This window comes from Cyrtonyx montezumae, unplaced genomic scaffold, assembly GCF_038088225.1.
Source record: "Cyrtonyx montezumae isolate F1298 unplaced genomic scaffold, pur_monq_1.0 scaffold_13, whole genome shotgun sequence".
NCBI lineage: Eukaryota > Metazoa > Chordata > Aves > Galliformes > Odontophoridae > Cyrtonyx > Cyrtonyx montezumae.
This window is the reverse complement of record NW_027071859.1, coordinates 20186288-20209666: the sequence shown is the minus strand read 5'-3', so window position 1 is coordinate 20209666 and position 23379 is coordinate 20186288. Positions and strand designations below refer to the sequence as shown.

General features: G+C 33.0%; 1 protein-coding gene across 1 annotated transcript in view; it reads left to right on the top strand.

Annotated features, from left to right (window-relative positions):
* CSMD1 (CUB and Sushi multiple domains 1) overlaps window positions 1-23379 on the top strand; it is a 966006-nt gene that overhangs the window by 927587 nt on the left and 15040 nt on the right. Inside the window, exons 55-65 of the mRNA XM_065730794.1 lie at window positions 1051-1239; window positions 4089-4262; window positions 7435-7617; window positions 10476-10652; window positions 12153-12332; window positions 13633-13806; window positions 14311-14484; window positions 16306-16379; window positions 20082-20193; window positions 21195-21374; window positions 23001-23045. Coding sequence (XP_065586866.1) covers window positions 1051-1239; window positions 4089-4262; window positions 7435-7617; window positions 10476-10652; window positions 12153-12332; window positions 13633-13806; window positions 14311-14484; window positions 16306-16379; window positions 20082-20193; window positions 21195-21374; window positions 23001-23045 — 1662 coding nt within the window. The remainder of the gene's footprint in view (window positions 1-1050; window positions 1240-4088; window positions 4263-7434; window positions 7618-10475; window positions 10653-12152; window positions 12333-13632; window positions 13807-14310; window positions 14485-16305; window positions 16380-20081; window positions 20194-21194; window positions 21375-23000; window positions 23046-23379) is intronic.

The window sequence follows — 23379 nt, the reverse complement described above, 5'->3', positions numbered from 1 at the left end:
AAGAAAGTGCTCCTGCTACTAGTAACCGCTAGAGTTAAGTAGGGAAGGTTTTCTTTTCTTTTAGTTATTTTTTAGGCTATAATTTAATTTCAAAGTAGTGTACCATTAGACCATGAATATAAGTCTCAGATGATCTGAGTTCTACACCAGTACAAATGCAATCTTGGATATGGACTTGTGGTATGATGGCTTGTAATACTGGTACTGTGTTACCCTGAAGATGAAGATCAAAATTGTGTTACTGTGTAACAAGCGATTTCAGCTGAATACAATGTGAAACAATCTTTTTTGCCTATGAAATTGAATATATCTATGCTTTGTAGACTAAATAATGCTTGGGAATAGAAGTTAAATTTCCTCTGCTACTTGTATCTATTCATAGAATCGTAGAATGGTTAAAATTATATATATATATTAACATTTATAAGGTTGTAATACTAAATTTAAATAAATTTGAGTAGTAGAAAATATAAGTGAAATTAAGGATGTAATGTAAGCTAAATTCAACTCATTTGGTGAAAGCTTACATTGGATTTGGCATAAATTTAAATTCAAATGATTTAAATTCAGAAATCCTGTGGCTTTACATAGCTACACTACACCTCTGGAAAAGATGTCTTCCACATGAACCATGTCTCAAAATCTTTCTAGATAATGCCATACTAAGTGCTTTATGTACATCATCATGATACCTTTTTTTTTTTTTTTTTTTTACTTTTAAACTATGTACTGGTTTTATGGGGTTTTTTTCCACTGAAGATAAAAGATGGTCTCAGTAAAAAAAGAAAAAAAATCCTCTGTTTTCCATTTTATGTTCACTTGCACATCCATGAGTGTTACAAGAACTGGAGTAAAATCATGGTATTTCTTTTGAAGCAGTAAAAATCAAAACTTCTTTTGGCGGGATCGTATCTGATGTTTAACTCAAATAAAAACCATTGATGATATCAAATGGACCACTAATCAGCTGCTAATGAAGTAACAATAAAGTCACTCATATTTTATGACATTGCCAATATGCATTTATGATGAACACTGTTTGTCTTTCAGTGGTTAACTGTTCCGATCCTGGTTTTGTTGAAAATGCTATTCGTCATGGCCAGCAGAATTATCCTGAAAGTTTCAAATATGGAACAAGTGTGGCATACCATTGCAAGAAGGGCTTTTATCTGTTGGGCTCATCTGCTTTGACCTGTAAATCTAATGGCTTATGGGATAGATCACTACCAAAATGTTTGTGTAAGTATTTGTTCAGTCTAACAGTATTCATTCAGATTTAACATCTGAGAATGGTTTGTGAATTTTAGTCATGATGGGGAAAAAAAATGTTTAGTTGTACTGAGGAACATTCTGCAAATTCTACAGTTCAGTAAAAAAAATCATTAAGGCAAGTTGCTATGTAAATTTTATTATTCATGTGAAAATGATTTTAGGGGGAACAGTGAAATATTTGTTTCAAGTGTCAAATAATAAAATTTGTTTTTCCCTTTTGCTGCATACATGAAAGCAATTAGGAGAATCCAAAATTATTATATATACGTTATAATTGTGATTGCTAGTTTAAGACAATTAATGTTATCAAAATTAATCTTTCCAGATGTATTTTATTATGCATGTGAGAATGAATGCATGGAAAGTTGAGTAGGAAAATTTTCCTTAAGAGGATTTTCATAATATTACTTGTTTTCTATCACTTCTTTCTCAGGGTGGAAAATTTCAATTGTTTCCTATTGTCATTTCAGTAAGCTTCATCTCTAGTGAACAACAACTTGACTGGCTTTCATTTTCCACTGAGATACTTTTATTCTCTGGTCACTATTGATTTTCTGACATTAGGATTCTGAATTACAGTGCAGTTACAGGAAATAATAAATAAAATTTCAATATGCTTTAATTTGCAAATAAATCAGATGATTATATTCTAATTTTCCTTTATATAATTGATACTTTAGCAATTCATTTTATCAATCTCAGACCTATAAATTTACTCTAAATTTATTTGTATTTTGCTCATTTTCTTCCTACTATAGCGTGTCCAGTATCCACAAGACCCAGACAATATTGTTTGAATTTTTAGAACATTCTGTACTTTCAGTATCTGTCTGTAATAAATATAATCTGAAAATTGAGTTTATTTACACTTCAGAGGTGAAATAAATCAGCAAAACTTGACTTCTAAAGTACAAAATAGCTGTATAAAATTATTCTTATGTAGTAACATTTTACTGATGCTAGCATATGCCTCACTGAATCCTAGAAAAACTCTTGAAATTTCCTGGCCCATTTCTGTCAGTGATTCCTTCCAACTCTGGGATTCTAGTGTGAAAGGACAAACCTTATGAGAGGAACTGAAGAAGATGGGAAATTAAATTACCCATCTTTCCACTTCAATCATTTTGAGAGTTTGTTAGAAATTACTTGGCTTTATAGTTTTAGAGAGAACTCAAGGAAAGTCCTAGACGTTTGCCTCCTCAGGACAGGAACTCCTGACCTTGCTGTGGGAACTACTGATTTAGGCCCTTGGAACTTCCAAATAGAACTGAGAGAAAAGAGACTTCATTCAGTCAGCCACTGGATGACCTGCTGCTCATTTGTTGCTGATTAACTGAAACACCATCTGAATCTTAGATATATCCAGGACAAATTTAACATTCCTTCACTGAGATAAAATCTCAGTGAAATGAGTTGACCATTTTTTTATTAGAAATTTCTGTTTACCATATCAAAGATCAAGTTTAATTTTCAAAGATTGACAGTGATTTCTTTTAAGTTTAAGATTGCTTTTTGTGATAGGGCAATGTGCTTGGAGAGGCAAGTGAGAAAAACTTCAGACACAGGGTAGATGTGTTTACTGGGAACAGTTCTTGTTCAAGAGTAAAAAAGTAGAAATGTGCTCCTCTTTCATATGCAAGGCGTTTTCATATGCAAGTACTCTTGCTTAAAAATGGGCTCCTCTTAAGGTTGTGAAATTTCATGCTACTAGTTGGATATTGCTATATAAACACTAAAAACTATGAAAACTAAAACTAAATGCTTTTTTATTATAATTTCTGTGAGATTACTGGTTAGCCAGATCAGTGTCATGATTTGGTTTACCATGTGCCACATGAATGCTTATTCCAGCCCAAGGAAAGCAGCAGAAACATGGAGCTGTGGAAGGTGGTTGGGACCATGCCTTTTGGTAGAAATCCATTGTGCAGTGAGTTTGACATTACTATTGGAGCCAATATAACACAAATAATATGCAAAAAATGTTGATGGATATCAGGAACCATAGTCAGCAGAGATTGATCATAATTTACAATCTTTCTTATCTTCTAAAACTGTTTTCTGACCCATAGATCCAATAACTGGAACAGCCGCTCAAGTTTTGTTGCTTTTGCTTAAGTGTTTCCAGTTAAGTTTGAGTTATGAAAAATTTAGTTTCTTTGCTTTCCTTTCTCTATGGAGTGACCTAAATTTTACACAAAATACATTCTGAGTTTGATTTCTGCCTCATCTTTATTTTATGAATATTTCCTCATCTAACAGAGTTGTACTTCTAGTTTCAAGTTATTATTCTATACCCAAAGTGTACAGGGTTTTTTTTTTTTCCTCAAATAAAAATACTTACTTGGTGTAATACATTTTTAAAATAATTCTGCAGTTGTATTTATGTTTTTATTTCTCTATACTGTGCAAATTGCCTCTAGTTATTTTATAGGCATGATAAAGCTAGTTACTATTAATATATCTGTAATGAAGAAACACATGGCAACAACTTTATTCTCTTTCTTCTTTCCCATTCTTAACAAATAGACCACATATAGTTTCTGGACTAGGAGTTTCTAGACTAGGAATGAAAACAAATGAGGAAAGAATGTTCTGTATAACAACAAGGGATGATGGATAACTTAGTTTTACATGTAGTTTTTTCTGTATAGTATTACAGATGACCAGTATTTTATCTTTACTTACAGTGTAACTTAAGAAGGAACAGAGATCCAGAAAGAAGTTTATTTTGTGTACCGGTTTTGTATGTACATGTTATAATAGGCTTTTTCTGTGTCATAAAGACATCTTAAATATTGTACTCTTTCCTTCACTAGCCATTTATTGTGGACATCCTGGGGTACCTGCCAATGCAGTTCTTTCTGGAGATAAATTTACATATGGCTCCATAATTCAGTATTCTTGCACAGCGGGTCGAAGACTCATAGGAAATTCTACGAGGGAGTGCCAAGAAGATAGCCACTGGAGTGGGACTCTCCCTCACTGTTCAGGTAGGTGTAACCACTGTCACCTGAATGTCAAATTGGAATTACGTGAATAAGAGTATCCTCAAGCAATTTCTAACTGCAGTCACTTATTTTGATTCTTTTCTGGGTATGTTTTAGTTTCACAAGAAGCGACTCAGCTCAATTATACTACTTTATTGAAATATTTGAAAACATTTGCTCTCATTCTCTCTATCATTAATTTGATATGTTTTTCTTTAGTTAGATGATACTGCTGGGTATTGCAGTGAATAGATGCCAGAAAATACTGTTTAAAAGTGTTAAGATGTGTTTAAAAGTGTTAAATACTGTAAAGTGTTAAGTATGTGTATGCATTTATTCATTGAGATTGTCTAAGACTACACACATAAACTAAGATTGTCACATGTAAAAAATGATTTTATAAAACACAACAGCAAAGATACTAGCTGAAAAACTTTTCACAAGCAGAAATGTTCTTTATTAGTAGCAATAATGCAATATGCAAATATCAATACCTGTGCAATGCTTATGTGCTGTAAAGAGGTGTAAGAACAGTTTATTCTCCTTCCCCTCTTCCAAATTTAGGTTCATAGGTTCATAAGGTTGGAAAGGACCTACAAGATCATCTAGTCCAGCCATCCTCCTATCACTATCTCTACCCAACTACTAAATCAAATCCCTTAGCACCTCATCTAAACGCTTCTTGAACAGCGCTAGGGATGGTGCCAAGAAGGAGTCATAGAGCATTACTTAGTTTTGTTGAAGTGAAGATTTCAGATGAGGAGTACTATTAATGACATTCCTAGTATATTAGTGTTTTATCAAAGAATCAACCCTTCAGAATAAAATAAATACATAAATACATAAACGCTAAAAAAAGATTACCTGTAAAGTTGAGGAAGAAAATTTTATAATGAGAAAATTGTTCCATTATTGAGCATTATAGAATCTTACATTTTCCCCTAAGCCTTTGGACATGCTCACTGTTGAACTGGTATGATTCAGTGTGATTCAGTTCAGATTTGATTAATTATTAATTCAAATAGGTGTAAGATATTTAAATTGTGTACTCTAAAAAAGAGTTAATGGGCAGTTGTCTATTTATAAACTGATTCTCTAAGGATGCTGAACAGAATTTGAAGTGCTGTGGGAAGGAAATAAATTTAAATCAATTGTGTTTCCTTTCTGTTCTCTGCTGCTTTAAGAGGAAAGTTTGATTGGAGTCTTCTCACAGCTGTGGGATTCACTGCTGTCATGGTGTAGACCTGAAAACATTCTCTGCAGGACAATCATGTGGGTAATTTCCACACAGAATTGGCCTTTTCTTGCTTATCTTAAGCTCAGGTTTATGTCCATCACCTTTTTGTTCAGTAAAGGTTGCCAGATCTGTGATTGCATCAAGACTTTAACATTTTAAATGTCAAAGCCCTCAAGTGCTATTATCTAATGTTTCCCACCACAAGGGAAATTCTGATTTTGGTGGAAAGAAATTGAGACTCTTCAGATAATAGTCCTCAGTGTGACAATATTTTTAAAGACTTCTATCTCTATTATAAAAATATAGTTATTCAAACCATAAAAAATCTTCCTCAGAAGGGAAAATGTATTCAGTGTGACTAAAAAATTGCTACTGATGTAGAAGTTAATTATCTAATTTTGAATTTGGTCTGAAAACATTTAGTAAGCAAGGGAAGCCTGTAGGGAAAGGAGAGAACAATCTCTGTTAATTAAAAAATAATGATAATTTCAAAAAAGTGTCTCACTCCTCTGAAGCATTTAGAATTTTGTTAGTAGCTACACCTTTCTTGTTGGGTATTCAGGAACTGACTCCATTAAAAAAAAAAAAAAAAAAAAAAGAATAATTTCTATTCATAACATCAGAGAAAAATGATTGAGCCCTGGACAAATGAGACAGCTAATTGAGCTTATATTAAGGGAGTATGAAAAGTAGCCCTAATTTAATGCTTGAAACTATTATTTCCTTGGAGTTTTTCCTTTTCTTCTTCTTTTTCTTTTTCTTCTTTTCTTCTTTCTTTTTCTTTTTCTTTCTCTTTTTCTTTTTCTTTTTCTTTCTCTTTTTCTTTTTCTTTTTCTTTTTCTTTTTCTTTCTCTTTCTCTTTTTCTTTTTCTTTTTCTTTTTCTTTTTCTTTTTCTTTTTCTTTTTCTTTTTCTTTTTCTTTTTCTTTTTCTTTTTCTTTTTCTTTTTCCTTTTCTTTTTCTTTCTTTTCTTTTTCCTTTTCTTTTTCCTTTTCTTTTTCCTTTTCTTTTTCTTTTTCTTTTTCTTTTTCTTTTTCTTTTTCTTTTTCTTTTTCTTTTTCTTTTTCTTTTTCTTTTTCTTTTTCTTTTTCTTTTTCTTTTTCTTTTTCTTTTTCTTTTTCTTTTTCTTTTTCTTTTTCTTTTTCTTTTTCTTTTTCTTTTTCCTTTCCTTTTCCTTTTCCTTTTCCTTTCTCTTTTTTTTCTCTTTCTCTTTCTCTTTCTCTTTCTCTTTCTCTTTCTCTTTCTCTTTCTCTTTCTCTTTCTCTTTCTCTTTCTCTTTCTCTTTCTCTTTCTCTTTCTCTTTCTCTTTCTCTTTCTCTTTCTCTTTCTCTTTCTTTCTCTTTTTTTTTTCTTTTTTCCTTTCCCTTTTCCATTTCCGTTTCCTTTTTCTTTCTTTTTATTTATTTATTTTAGTTTTAATATGTGTCTGAAAGCAAGACTGTATAAATATGATCTCAGGATTTGTTCAAGGCTTTATCATGTGTCTGAGAAGTGTGCATGTGGTGAAAAATGTATATGTAAGAAGATAAAGAGTTCAACCTATGGAATTATGTTGGAATATTTTGGAAAATACTAGTTTTGTATAGAAATTCAGTCTAGAATTATAACTCTCAAGGAAAATAAAGAAGGATGATAGAGCAGAATCTTTCTCTGTGGATTGTTATGAATGATAATATGGACACAGAGGAATTTAAGAGATAAAAAAATTATAGCAGAATTTATCATAAATTGTTGCTATTGAGATCATACTTCCTTGACAACCTTGTGTATCACTTACTGTATCAGCCACTTCATAAGGTAAGGCAATTGACTTGTTAATCAGACCTACAAGATAGAAATAATCCAGCTAGAAGTAGTATTCACAAGACAGAATCCATACTGCCACTATAGTTACCTATAATATCTGTACCAATAATTCTGCTTTGTTGTATTTTTATAGGAAATAGTCCTGGATATTGTGATGATCCAGGAATACCAGCCCATGGGTCTAGACTAGGAGATGAGTTCAAAACAAAAAGTTTACTTCGTTTCTCCTGTGAAATGGGTTATCAGCTGAGAGGGTCTTCGGAACGAACATGCCTTTTTAATGGATCTTGGTCAGGTGTACAGCCTGTGTGTGAAGGTAGGTGTTGATGATTCTATCAGTATTTATGACACGATTGAATACCTTACAAATTGAATTGTGTTACTTAATTAAAAAGAAATATATGACAAAAATATTCTTTCAAATATTCCTGCAGAAATTTGATGCAGTTTACAATGCAATTTGTATTTTGATTAAAAACAGAAGACTAAACTTTTAAGGTTTTATAGTATAGATTTATAAAAAAGACTGGGAGAAAATAATTCTAGTTCAACAACTAATGAGACTGGAAATAGAGAAGAGATAACTAAGTAAAATGTAAAATTAAAAAAATGCTACTGATTTAAAAAATGGTAACAGTGATAAATAAATCCGTTATCCATCTTCATTGCTTTCTGTGTAGTGTCTAGATATCAAGGACTGAACAAATGACAAAAGAATGTTGCTTTCTTAACTAAGAAAAAAGTTATGAATATTTTTCCACATAAGTTAATTTTTATTAGAGATTTTATTTTATGAAAGAATTTATGTTAGGTCTTTCAGGAGAAAAAACAGCAAAGAGTATTTCTGGAAAACAGATGTAAGTGAAATGAAAGCATAGTTTATGGACTCTAGTATCTCATGTCTACTGTAGTAAATTATAAACTGGAAGATAGTACTAAATATGATATTTTATTCATGATATTTTATTAGCATGTAACTATTATTTTGCAGTATTCCTCAGTACAGACTGATTGTCAGTGTAGACATCACCATAACTGTATTAAAATGACAGTGGGCACAGAATCAATATTTACAGGATAAAATTGAAGTTCTTCAGTGTCTTTTTTTGTTTTTTGTCTTGAAGATGTTAAATATGGCAGCAGCCAGTGTCAATCAGTGGAAATGCTGCTGATCTTCACATCTTTATTTAAGCCTTATGTTTCCTGAAAAACAACAAAAAAGAAGCCTTTATTTCAATTTTTCTCTTCTGCTTGAATTGCTTTTTGTTTAGTGTAAGCAACAAAGAGATTATGAGGAAACCATTTTTCAGCCCTGCTTGCACTGTTTGAAGAACCATCACAGTGACAAACCCTCTGAGCTTCAAACTGGTTTTATCTCAGCTTGCCATTTAACACATCTGGTATTTATTCTACCTATCTAGAAGTCACACAATGTATAAAATTTAGAATGTTAATCCCTTTGTTTGAACCTGTGATCGAGTGATTTAGCATTTGCTAAAGTAATTAATGTAGAACATCAAAGACACCAAAATGCTTATAAAACCCAAGAATATTTAAAAAGCTTCCTGCCAACACAGATTTCCTCATAGGCAGAATTGCTAGAAGATACTTCAGAATTGATAACCCTGGCTCCACATCAGTTCTAACATTCCTATCTTTGGAAGGATAGGAACGGTACAGTCTTTTTCAATTTAGGTCTTGATGTTAAATGTTTTCAAACAGAAATACTTGAGAAGATTTGAGATCTAAAGGCAACAGAGAGAAGCCCAGGTATTCTCAGAAGCACTATAAACATTCCTTCATGCATAAATCTCAGAACTGCTGTTCCTTCTTGAAGATATTAAGGTTCCCTACTAGGAAGAATGTGCATGAGATTTACATCAACACCTGCACTGAATATCGTGCATGGAACCAAGAACATCTGCAAAAATAAAATAGCAGCTGGCATTGCAGCCTAAAACACAGTAATCCAAAAATCTCAGTAAATCTCTAAGTAAACTTCGTAATCCAAAGCAATATGACGAGAAATCCTTTATAGTTTTGTCTATACTAAAAATGCAGATTTAGGAGCAGACAGGAACCTGGAATATACAGTGACACCTGTGACAGTCCTAGAGCAGAGGAAATCGAGGACTATGGTATTGTATTTCTATCTAACCCACAAAATGGTGTGCTGGAAGTAATAATGAGAAATACACCTCTTCCTTTTTTCTCCTGTCTGAAGCCCATAACTAAAAAAATGGCATTTATGATACTAAACAACAGTAATACTCAGAGTAAGCCTGGAAAGAAGTTTTGGGGAAGATCTTATAAATGCCTAGAAATACCTGAAAGTAAAGTGCAAAGAGGTTGGAGCCAGGCTTTTTTCATTGTTGCCCAGGGACAGGACAAGAGGAAATGGGCAAAACTGAAGCATAGGAGCTCTTACCTGAGCGCTGCCACATGTTGCACAGAGAGGTCATAGAATATATCTCTTCGGAGGCATTCAAAACACTATATGATTATCGTCCTGGGCAGTTGGCTTTAATTGACCTTTATTGAGCAGTGAGATTGGACCAGGGATCCCTTTCAGCATAACCCATTCTGCAACTCTGTTGTTCTGTTATTAATGCAAAAAGTAAGTCTTGATTATTTCCCTCAAAATGCAACAAATTGAATCAAGCAAATATGTGTAAAAGCAGTAAGTAAAATAAATACTATATGTGTAGTGTATGATTATTTTGAAGGCAATTACTATTAAAATGTTTCTTGACAAATATGAAGCATCAGAAGATCCTTGCATAAATTCCATAAATACATTAAGTGTTAAAGACAGCATCCAAGTCCTCCTAGTGCATTTCAGTGTTGCACCTTGACCAATATCTGCAAATTGTCTTTAATTTATTTTATTAGCATATGACTGAAATTCATCCAGTTGTCTTAAGAAGGAGGAGCTATGGTCTCTACACTATACTTCTGTGTAATGATTGTAGCCTCCTACTCAAAATTACATTCCTTAAGCACTTTCTTAATAATATTTGCTGTAGTATTTTTAAAAGGTAAGCTGATTAATAATAATTTATAATTATTCCCTCTCTTCCCCTCTCTTCTCCTTTCCCCTCCTCTTCTTTTTCTTTTTTTTCCAGCTAGTCACCTATCATGGAAATTTTTAATTATTTTACCTTTTCTTCACAGCTGTCTCTTGTGGAAACCCTGGCACACCAGCCAATGGTATGATAATATACAGTGATGGGATATTATTCTCCAGCTCAGTTATTTATGCCTGCTGGGAAGGTTACAAAACATCAGGGCTAACTACTCGTCATTGTACGGCTAATGGGACATGGACTGGCACTGCTCCAGACTGTACAGGTCAGAAATGTATATTTTTTCCCTCTAAAGTTTTAAAAGAGTAAGACAGCTATCTTTCCTTCTGAAATGATTGTCAGGAAAAAAAAGCATATTTTTTCCTTTTTCTCAGACTTGTGATACGTAAATATGCTATGTGCTTCAAAATATGTGTTTTAATGCATGCTAGAAGTTGACAGAAATATCTTTTTAAGATGGATATACAAGTGACTTTTCTGTAGGTGTTTATCTTTTGAATTCCTTATGAATTAAAAAATATGACATTATTTCTTAGAACAAGCTTTCATCTAAAATTTTCTTTAGATTATTTGTAACTTATGTACACAGGTAGGTCTAAATCAGATTTTATCTAGTTGGATGCATTGTGACACAGGAGTGTCAGATCTGACTTACAGTCATTCTGTTTAGGGCCAAAAGGGAGCAGTGAGTCTGGGCTGCTCCACCAGAGTGGAGAGGAACAGCCAGGCCAGCAGGTCCAGTGATCTTACTGATGAGGCCACGCCTACAGTACTGAGCAAAGAGAACACAACAGGTTCAGCAACAGTAATGTAGGACCACCATGGTCCAGTGATCCCTAGGGAAGTCTGCAGCAGCAAGGCAAGTTCCAGCACTAGCTGTTAAGTCTAGTCAGCAAGGTACATGACGATGCAAAGACATACCTGCAGTGTAACTCAGTGGAAGACCAAAGGTGAGGCTTTGTGCTTAAATACAGCTCTGAAACAAAGGGAGAGGCCCTAAACAAAGCTGTTGTTTCCACTTTAGGCTGATCCAAGATTATGTTTACTCTGAGTCTGAGCTGGCCTTGAGCACAGGCTTGGTAGGAAGTGGAGAAAAGATGGCAAAGGCAGCTGGTGCGTGCATGATCCTGAGAAGATACTCAAATACTCAAAATCAAGGAATCTGTTAGAAAACCTACCTTTATCTCCTTCCTTGATAGATGTCATGTCAGATAAATGATACCTAGTTTTATCATGTTGTACAAAGTCTTCCTTCCAGGACTAAGCAAGACAAATGTTAGAAATGTAAATTAAATTCTGAGCTCAGTGGTACTGATTAAAAAAAAAATCTCTGGAATTTCAAAACTGCTGGAATTACATTAAGTGATCAACATAATACATTGTAACAGAAGTCCCTATCAATACTACCCTAACACAAGTCTTCTGTGTCAGTAGAACATGCCAGTTTAAGCTAGTTTACTCCATTATGATTAAGGTCTCTTCCAAGCCAAACTTTTGTATGATTCTACAGATTCCGAAAGCATTGATTCATAGAATCAGCATGGCATTATAGAACTAATAGTATTTGAAATCAAAATTTGGCTCACATTATTGCAATTCATCCAAATTTGATTTTTTAGCTAGGAGAAAAAAAAAAGTTTTTGATTTTGCTTAAAATATGTTCAAAATGTTTTTACTTTCCACACTAACAAAAAAGAACATTAGCTATAATAGCTTAGTTTCATTATGTTTACTAAAAAAAATTCCTTTTTCTTTTCCTCACTAGTGATCAGCTGTGGAGATCCAGGTGCAGTAGCAAATGGCATTCAGTTTGGTAATGATTTCACCTTTAATAAGACAGTCCGGTATCAGTGCAATCCAGGATATGTGATGGAGCCTGCCAGTTCGTCTACCATGCGTTGTATAAAAGACAGCACTTGGAACCAGAGTAAACCGGTTTGCAAAGGTGTGCATTTGAAAAGGAGATTAATTTTTGTAATGTATATGACTATCTGAAATAAATATAAATTTATATTTGTATATGAGTATAAATTTATATTTGTATATGAGTATAAATTTATATTTGTATATGAATATATATTTGTATATTTATACAAAATTGTCAATATTTTATCTGGGATGATAAAGATGCAAATGCAACTAAAACATGTAGATAAATATTATTTAAGTAATATATATATAATGAAATAAAAATAGTTATAATACTGATATTAATTACTACAGTAGGACCGAATCAGTCTGCAGTGAAGAATACCAGAGTGCATGGCTGAAAATTCTCAGGAATAAAGTATCCGTTTACTTTTTGAGCTCTTTTGTCTTGAATTAAATGGCCAGAATTCAGCAAAGGGATCATCCAAACTAAGCTTCTCATTCAAGAATCTCAAGTTCCAGTGTATTCATCATAAATAATCATTAGATTAAATAGCTGTTTACATTATGCTAACGTAATGGTCATAGTGGATATGGGGCTGAAAGGCAAATAAGGCAGTGTGGTGAAAATTCAAATCACTATTGCCAAAGATCAGAGAGTAAATTCAACAACTCAGGGCATTTGTGGCCCTCAGAATGCCACCACATCTAGTACAACTTTAAAGTGTTGTCTAAGTCTAGTCTTATTAAATTTTCGCATATGCAGTTGACAGGCCATATTATCTGTTGTAGAAATGACTGGGTAAGTGAATTTAAAGATGTGCTCTTTGTTGAATTTGCATAAGTACAAACTTGATCACTCCAGATTTCATAATTTGTATACTTTTTCAGAAGCTGGAAAACATCAGAGTAGCTCTGAAGATTCTTAGGCATGTAATTATGAATGAAGGCAATATCCATTGTCTGCTGAAAAGAAAGCAAGAAAGGGCCATATAAAGGTCTTCAAAATAAAATGTAAATGTTTTTGATAAATGTGTATGAACAATAATTATACCTAGCTCAGTAGCCTGTTACTAACAGTGATCACCAATGAATTTGTAGGAAAGAGACTCAGAACTAGGTAAGGTATATAACCTTCTAGCTTTCAGCAGCCTAGAGCTCTGGGACTTCCTAGGCCTAGAGATGGTTATTTCTGTACTTAAATTGCTTTTCTATTTATTACAGTTTACTGTGTCAACACTTTTTTTTTCTTCTTTATAGAGCTCAATGGCATATATTTATTTATTTATTTATTACAGAAATATAACAGGATATTATGTTACATTCCCTTAACCCTTTAAAATCTTGAAATTCCAATTTTTCTTTTTATGATCTAGCTATCACCTGTGGCCCCCCTCCACCAGTACTCTATGGAAAAGTAGAAGGATCTGATTATCGCTGGGGTGCTAGTGTGAGTTACAGCTGTGCAGAAGGCTATCAGCTATCTAACACAGCTATTCTTTCCTGCGAGGGACGAGGAATATGGCGGGGAGACATCCCACAGTGTTTGCGTAAGTTTTTGGGGTCTGTTGTGTTGGGCTTCACCAAAGTGTCTCAGACTGACAGTTTTTTTCCTCACAGTTTAAAATGCACTTGGCTAGATCACATACTCTGTTTGCTATTTGTTTTCCAGTTTCTTAATCTGTCGTATTCTGTACCTCAGTGCTTGGAATTTTGTCAAGACTAACAAGCATTTTTCTTTTTGCTTAGTTAGGTTAAAAATTTTGAGCCAATTCACCTGAGGGTGAATGATGTGAAAACTGCATACTTTTAGCACTGTCTACTTGGAGACTACTTTGTGAACCAAGTCTAATAAACATTTAAGTGTCTCAATTAAAAAGGTCTGTTTTTACAGGTTAATTTTGATGCTAATACTAACCACAGTAATGACCATTATTTTTAAATTGCTGTCAGTAATTTATTTGAGCTATAATACTACACAGATAAATGACCACAGATAGCATTTCTCATATTCAGTATTCCTTACATGAACGTTTCTTTTTTTCATATATTAGCGGTGTTTTGTGGTGACCCTGGTACTCCAGCAGAAGGTCGCTTGAATGGAAAAAGCTTCACCTACAGATCTGAAGTTACCTTTCAGTGCAGACCTCCTTATATTCTGATAGGCTCTTCGAGAAGATTTTGCCAAGCAGATGGTACTTGGAGTGGAATACAACCAACGTGCATTGGTATTAATTACCATTACTTGTGCTGTTTCTGCTGAGAATATACTTGATAAACTACTACACTGTAATGAGTCTAGCAATTAGTTTTCCAAATACAGAAAATATCTCTGTTATATAAAAAGAACTACATAAATAAGGTTATATTTTGAGTTTAAAAAGATAGAATAAACACAATCATATATGAAGTCATTTATAAATTCTCATGATTTCTTGTATACTGGAAATTTAGGGTATCAGTAAATTTATTCCATCTGTTTATAGAGTCTTTTAGATATACAGAAGATTTTGTCAGAATAAGGACTGAATTCTGTCACTGGAGAGTTAAAGTGATTTATCAGAATCAATCATAAATCTAGAAGGCTTTTGGACTTTATGAATATATCTGGTACAGTTCAAAAGAATGAAATGTGTGGGGTTTGATCATTTGAAATTCTGGTAAACTGCCAAGCACTATAAATTTCTCATTGACTGATATACACGTGATAGGCTTTTAGCATGATACATAATCAGATTAACTGTGAGAAATGCTGGACACCTGTAACTCCCACTGACATCAGCATTTGACCCAGTGTTGAGTGACTTGATAATGATTTTGGTATGATAATAAAAAAAGACTATTCTATTTCTAAATAAATTAATTCTGGCATAGCCTGTAGCCCAATTATGTGTTTTCCTGTGTCTCAGATATTGAAGAGCTGGACTGCACACTTAGGGGAAAGTGAAACACATGATTATTAAAAACAGCCTGTATTTGTAAATTAGGAAAGAAACATTCATTACAATTCTTTGAAATGAATTCTAAACTTCTTCTGTCCATGGATTTTATAAACTGCAATCCATGTTATATCTGTGTTTTTTAACAGATAAAAAGGTTTACAAAAACAAAATGTAAGGTGAATCAAATTTCAAAATGGTATCATGTCAATTCTGTTTATATAGCATAATATAGATGTATGTGAAAATTCAGTTTCATATTTCTTTTGGTAGCAGTGGTATTCCAACTCATTTGTAAACAGTCCTTGAACTTCTCAATATGTCTGACTTTTATTTTCACGTATTAGGTCAATATCTACCTAACTTTTGCAGGTTTAAGTGATATCAGTCCTGTTAAACTGTAATGCTCTTGTGCTAGTCAACACTAAAATGGAAATGTGACTAAGAGTAAAATGACATATGTTATCTGTGTCAGTTTTTCTTCTACAGAAAATTACAAATTGTTACAGATGAAATATAGGCTCAAATTCTGTTCTTCAAATTGGAGGCTGCACAAGAGCAGATTTGATTGCCAAGAAGGAATCACATAGTACAGAGACATCCATCAGATTTGGTCCTGTGCTTTCACACTCCCAGAGAAAATACACCATCAGAATATGAAGTGGACATGAGTGAATCAAAATTAATTTTAGACTGTGTTAATTTGTACTTCTGAAAATGATCATTTATTTTTATGATTGTTTAATTAGCCAAACTCTGTTGGTGTATCTTTTTTTGAGTGGTAAAAAGGCTTTACATTTATTCTCCAGCAACAGCTGAGATAATTTTCCATTTGTAACATTTATTTTTTTGAAGACATAGAACAAACTCTGTAAAATGTAAATATTTTACTTGCTATAAGAAAGCAGATTGTTTTTGTTATTACAAATCTGACTTAACCATTGAACTCTTCATTGGATTCATCACTGGATTTCATTGCAATTGAAATACACATGTATTAAAAATGTGATTATTATTACTGTAAATTGATGACTTAATCTTTGCAAACAATTTTAGCCTATTCTTTCTGTGCAATAGTAATATCTGTAAATGTTTCATATTTTACAATAGATCCAGCTCACAATACATGTACAGACCCTGGCACTCCACATTTTGGCATACAAAACAGTTCCAGAGGCTATGAGGTAATTCTTTCTTTTATTTATTAGCTTCCTGAAATGAAGGTGCATTTAATAACCACAGATACTTTGACTGATCTGTTGAATTAATTGTCTAATGTAAACTTTCATAAATTTCAACACTTGCTTGTTTGTTTCTTTAACATATAGTTTGGAAAAGGAACTTCTAACCTTGCAGTGTATCATGTATTCAGTTCTCTGGGAGACTTCAGCAAGGAGGAGTATTTATAAATTGATTACCTAATTTGATATGACATGACATAATTACTTCATTTTACAATTATAATTCTGTCTTACAATGATAAATATTCAGTAATCCCTAACAGTTGAAGATCTGTCTGATCCATGAAATCCTTGACGAAAAAGTGTCTGTACTAAATTATCAATTCACATTACATGCTATTAAAAGTCATAAAATATAATATGATTCTGCGTGGTAGATGCAGGTCCTCTACCCCTTTCTATGATTTCTAAACTCCTCAAAAAATATTAGTTCTCCCAGTGACATCATAAAAATGACAGAGGAATTAAAAATGGTTAAAACATAACAAATGCAAAATCATTATCTACAAGGGCTGCTCCAAAAGTAATGTCTCCTATTTTATTGTGTTGGCTCACAAAATCAGAAGCAGATGTTGATGGTATGGTATGGCAGTAGAGATTGAACCTTTCCACTAGTATTCCATTACATTTTGTTGCCTTCTTTCCTGTAGCTCACCTTTAGATATTGAAAGGCAACTATCAGGTCACCTCTCAGCCTTCCCTTCTCCAGGCTATCTTTATATCCCAGATATCTCAGCTGTCCTCACGGAATTGTTCCATTCTGTGGGTCATTTTTGTGGCCATTCTATGGACACTTCAACAGATCTGTGTCTCTTCTGTGCTGATGACTCCATATCTGGGCACAGTACTCCAGAGTAAGGCCTCACCAGTGCAGAGAAAAGGGTTAAGGTAACTTCCTGTGACCTGCTGGCCACGCTTCTTTTGATGCTGCCCAGGATACGGGTGGCTTCCTGGGCTGCGATGACACATTGATGGCTTATGTCTACCTTGCCATCCATTGTGAATTCACCATCGAATAAAAAGTTTAAGTTGCAGGCCACAGTTAGTAAAGTGATGCATACTGTTTTTTGGGATTGGAAAGGGTGACCCTCATGGATTTCCTGGAACCTGTACAAACCATCAACTCCGACCACAGTATAATGATGCTGACTAATCTGAAGGCTCAAACTAAAAGAGTCAGCCAAAAGAAGGCAACCTTACTCTCACAACATGACTTTGTCATGTCTTACACTAGTTTTTTAGCAATTACACTGTCACAACAGCTCTGAAAGAGTGGATCACCTCCACAGGTGCAGATTTTTACGAGCATGGCATGCAAACTCTTGTTTGTTGCTGACGAAAATGCATAACTAATGGTGATAGCTGTTGAAAAAGATCATTTTGTAGCTGAGAATTTGCTCCATCAAATAGTGGAAAGCATTACTTCCAGAACAAACTACATACATCAATTAACTTTATGTCAGTAGGTTCTTGAGGTATAAATATTTGTGACTTGAATCTGAATTTGTGCTCTCAACTGAAGGAAGAGCCCAGACACTTCTTCCCTAGCCATGTTTTGCTCTCACCTCCAGGTTGATTCTTCAAGTAATAGGTGCAGTTGTCTCATCTTGCCCTTGTGCCTGTCCAAACATTTTTTCAAAAACAACTGTAATCATTGTACCTAATATGATCTTTTTTTTTCATTTTTATTTTTCTCTCCCACCTTTACCTGCCTTACAGGTTTTCTGACATTTGATACACGAGATAGTTTACGTCCTAATTTCAGTTGACTACTTTTGTTCATTTCTGGAGGCACTGAGATTTATATTTGTACTGGACTTAGTCATTCTCAAGTATTTTCTTTCACTCAAACTCAAATAATAATTCTATGTTAAAGTTGTAAATAAAGACAGTACTTTGGTGAGATCACTGTCTGGTACAAAAAGATGGAGAATTCTCTAAAACTATTGAAGTAGATTTTTTTTTTTTTTTGCATATGTAAGTATGACAATTTGTATGGCTTAGCTAAGCTTTCATAAATTAACTTCTAACAGCCTTTCATGATTACTTAAGGATTTGATGACAGACAGCTGACTTTTATTGTTTTTGTTGTTTTTCCCCAATCTACTATCACTTGTACTGCCCTGTTCATTTTGTGCCATTTCATTTTTTACCATATTTGCTTCACTGCCCTGTGACTGTTGCAATGTGTGGATTTGGGTTTTTTTTTCATCAAATGTTATAAAAATAGTAGAGTGCTTTTGTTCTTACTTTTTTTTCTCAGTAAAAATAAAAAAGAATTCCATAAGTACCTTGCACCTACACCTTAAGCTTTTCCTTCATCTTTTGGATCAGCGAGAAAATATTTGCAATTCATCATTACTTATTGTATCATAATTGGCAATTTCACAATAGCCAGAATGGCAGTCAAGACTAGCTGCACTCTCTTCTGGTTTCTGCTTGACATGCTGTGTGTCCTTGTCAAGACACAAAGATAAATCTGTTTAAAAATAGTTACAAATGGCCTGCAAAACCATATCAGTTTGACCTTTAAAAATACCAGTTGATTTCCCAGGCCACTTCAGGAAGATCTGGAGCTGTATTTGCTGAACATCTATCATAATAATCTGTTTTAGGTAACTGATTGTATATTTAACTTAGATAGCCACTTCTTTTGAAGATCCTGCCTATTTTTAACATCCATTGCACATATATATTAAAAAAGTCCTTCAAAGAATTTCACGTTGTAGAGCTATCAGCATTTTTATACCTACAAACTGGTTTATCAGTATGCACTGGTTATTGCTCATTTGCAACTTACTTTCATTTTTCCATGTGATGTTACTTTATTAATGAATTATATAATTGCAGATAGTAGTAACTTTATTTCATCTGATCTGTACTGCTAAGGTAGTTTATGTAAAACCAAAACAATGGCCAACTAGTAAGACCCACTTCCTCAAATATCCTAGAGTTATATTCTGGTTACTTTCGTCAATACCATCAATACCATCAAATAAGATTTACTAGAACTTTCCACACAATCTCTTTCTTATGTTACAATCGGTCTTCCTTCATCATTTATTTTTATCCAGATTTCACACTTATGTCAGCTCTAGTCTACAGAGAGCTTTCTCAGTTGTTTTACACTTTCTTCTGGGAAGAAAATGTCACAGTTTACTATAAAAAATCTTTCCATAACATTACTCTGCTGGTTGAACATCTCAGGTAAAACAGGTATTTTATAGTAATAAATCCAGTGTAAGGAATTGTGGCCTGGAATTTTCTGAAATTTAGTTAGGGATGAAACGGCTTACAGTTTTTTCTTATTACCCTTCAAATATTTTTGATGAAGTAACACAGTGAGAAACCTTTAAAGTAGACTGTTCTGTTCAAATATACACAATGATGTACAACAACCAGATACATATTTGGAAACGTATGTCATTCTTCTCCATGAGAAGAGCCTTTTCATTATTCTTCTACTTAATGCTTTCAAATAAAGTTCTTGTTCAAACTTTTCACATTATTTTTTTAAACCTTAAAAATGGTAAATAGAGGACACTTTTGAAAAATAAATATCCATTTACTAGCTATCACTGTCTTGATATCTAATGGCTACTTAATGGCTACTTCTTTCATCTGACATTTTATTTTGATCCTTAGGTTGGAAGTACAGTCTTTTTCAGATGCAGAAAAGGTTATCATATTCAGGGATCTACAACTCGCTCTTGTCTTGCTAACTTAACTTGGAGTGGCATACAGTCAGAATGTATTCGTAAGTGCAGTTTTTTATCTAACGAGTTAGTACTCTGTGCAATTTTAGAAAGAGTTACAGATTAATTTGTAGTAAATGGTATGGTACAAAAAAAAGTCATTTTTATTTAACAGTTTGTTTTGTTTTGTTTTTGTTTTTGCTTCTTGTTCTTAGAACAAATATGTATTTAGGATATTACTTTTAAGTAAGATTTTTCAGATATTGTTTTATTTTTGAATACAGAATATACAATTATTTAATTGTTATTAAAAAAATGCTTGTTCTGATTAACCTGCTGCGTTAGTTAAGTTAATCTTTAATCTTTGTGTGTATATGTGTACTGGATTAATAGAGAATGGAAACTTACTTTTTTTTGCTAGATTTCCTGAGTCATAAGCTAGAAGCTTACTAAAATTCAGTTTTTCTGGGCTATGCATGTAAACAGTTAGTGTAATTATAGCACTACATCTAATAGGTATTGTAATTATAATTATGTGGATATCTAATAAATATTGTATTAAAATAAACTGATCAAGATTAAAAGATATTCATTAGAATGACCTTATATTCTTTTCCCATTTCAAATTAACTTTTGATGTTTATAAATCAATACCATGTACAACAGACAAAGGGAAACTATATTTCATTTGATATTTATAATAAATTAATCACAGTAACAACTCTGAATTGAAGTTCATAAAAATGGAAGTAATACCTGAGTCTGTGTCAGTATAGCAGTGTTCAAAGGAATTGAAGTTGCTTGTGTTTCACCTCACTTTAATTATTTCCAGTCTTGCTATCATGATTTGGCATACTGCTCAAAAATATCATTTTCATCTTCCCACAAGCCATACACTTCAGAGTATTACTGTTACAAATAAAAGCTGTTGATGTTTCTAAAAGGTGTACAGACTTTACCTAATGACAGGGAATACGTTGGCATGCATTTGTTTTAAATCAAGTAGGCTAATCCTGTGGATGCTGTTTGCCATCATTTTCTAACTCTTACAAACCCTTTCCAGCTCATGCATGCAGGCAACCAGAGACACCGGCACATGTAGATGTGAAAGCAATAGATCTTCCTACTTTAGGGTATACTTTGGTGTATACCTGTCAGCCAGGATTTTTTCTTGCTGGTGGATCAGAGCATCGGACATGTAAGCCAGATATGAAATGGACAGGAAAGTCACCTATTTGTAAAAGTAAGTCATTATTGAGTGATATGTTGTGCCCTACATGGTTGGATTTCATTTTCCCCAACATTTGCCATCTATATACTAGGCCTGAATTTTCCCAATTACTATTTAAAAATGCATATGACATATTAGCTTTTTATTTCATGAAAGAAACCATTTTAAAAGTCACAGTAAACACAGCATCTACAACTCATCAAAAAAAAAAAACAAAAAAACCATAGGGGTATGTGTATATGTGTATATATGTATGGACACATACATGGTTTTACTTTGTAACAGCAAACAAGAACTACAACAAAAACCAACACAATATGTAGTATTACTCATAACTGTATTTCTCCTGATGTCTGTGGCACAGTTTTAAAGAGTATTTCAATGTCTTCAGTGTTTAATATATGGTTTTCTGGAAGTAAGAAAAAAGATGTTACACAGCAGTTGTATTTTAGATTCGTTCAGGAATGCTTTTTGTCTAAGAAAAACATCCATAATAAAAACGAACAGGAAACTAATAACTAAATAAAATGTTTGAACCTGATTCCACTTTTATTTATATCCATGTAAATTTGCCACTGTTTTCTTAGAATAACTCTGAGTATGTAATTGTGAGGGCTAAATTTGGCCTCTACATGTGAATAAACATGGCTAAATACCTAATCCAGCAAACCTAAAAAGTTAATTTTTGTATCACAAGCCAAAAAAAGGTAATCAGGTGCCATGGGAAAGACATTTGCAACACTGTTTAGTTATGTGTCAAAGAACTCAAAACAGATTTGAAGTTATAATTCTATCTCTTTTTAAAGATCTTTGTTGAAACTCGAGAAGTGTAATCTGAAGATAAAAATATTCTTACTCCGTATGTGTAAAGGATGATTTTTCATGGGCAATGCGTAATTAATACATTAATTAATAAATAATTGAGATAAAAGTTATTGTATGCTTTTAGTTGATTTTTACTGGCACGCAATTTATGGATAAAATTCGCTTTGTGCACTCCACAATTTTTGTCATTTTATCACTTAAGCAGTCTAATCAGATTATTTCTGCTCCTAAAGAAAAGAAAAAAATCAAATATTATGTAAGACAGAAACTACTATCAGACAGTGATTTTTAGGTGTCTAACTATATGAAGCCACAGCTTTAGCTGAAATCAATGGAGATAACTGCTGAGAACACCAGAAGTTTAGAAAATGATACCTCTTGTGATTCTTTCCCATGTTATCTGATCCTGTCATCTTAATGCAGCTGTTTTTTGCTGATCTGTAGCAAACCTTATTAACACAGTTTTTGTTACATTTAGCATAATATTATGCATAATTACATATAACATTTGTCCCCTATATAAGGCTCTCTTTTATAGCAGAGGCTGATATAAAATTATAGGCTTAAGTGTATAAAATAATTATATAAAAGACAACTTTCCACAGTAAAAATGTTGCTTTCCTAAATTATTTTCTGATGACTTTTGTTTAAGTGGATAGGTTTGAACATGTTAAGTATTCAAGACTTCAGTTACTTCTGTTTTAAATATAACTTTATTGGATAGGGGATAATTACATCAGTCAGGCATTGTTTTAACATTCTATTAAAAAAAAATATGTTCATGAAAATGATAATTTGTCTTTTTACTTGTAGGTAAAGGAGTGAGAGAAGTTAATGAAACAATAACTAAAACTCCAGGTTTGTATGCAAGAAGAGTTTTAGATCTAAAATAAATTGATTCATACCCTAGATTGTTATGGTTATAAAAACTACTTCCAATATTTAAATTAGGTATTTTATATCCCATTTCAAAAGGCATATAAATGTTGAGGTCATTCATAATAACCAAAGTACCATGTTAAACCTACTCTATCAAGTTCTTTCCCAAACAACATTTTTATAATTTCAAGAATACCAATTTTGTTTACCACATACACAAATAAAATGTCAAATCAGAAAGATAAACTGTATATAAACAAGATGGACATTTGAATGAGTTTTATATCAGAGAGATTGCTATAATTGAGAGCCT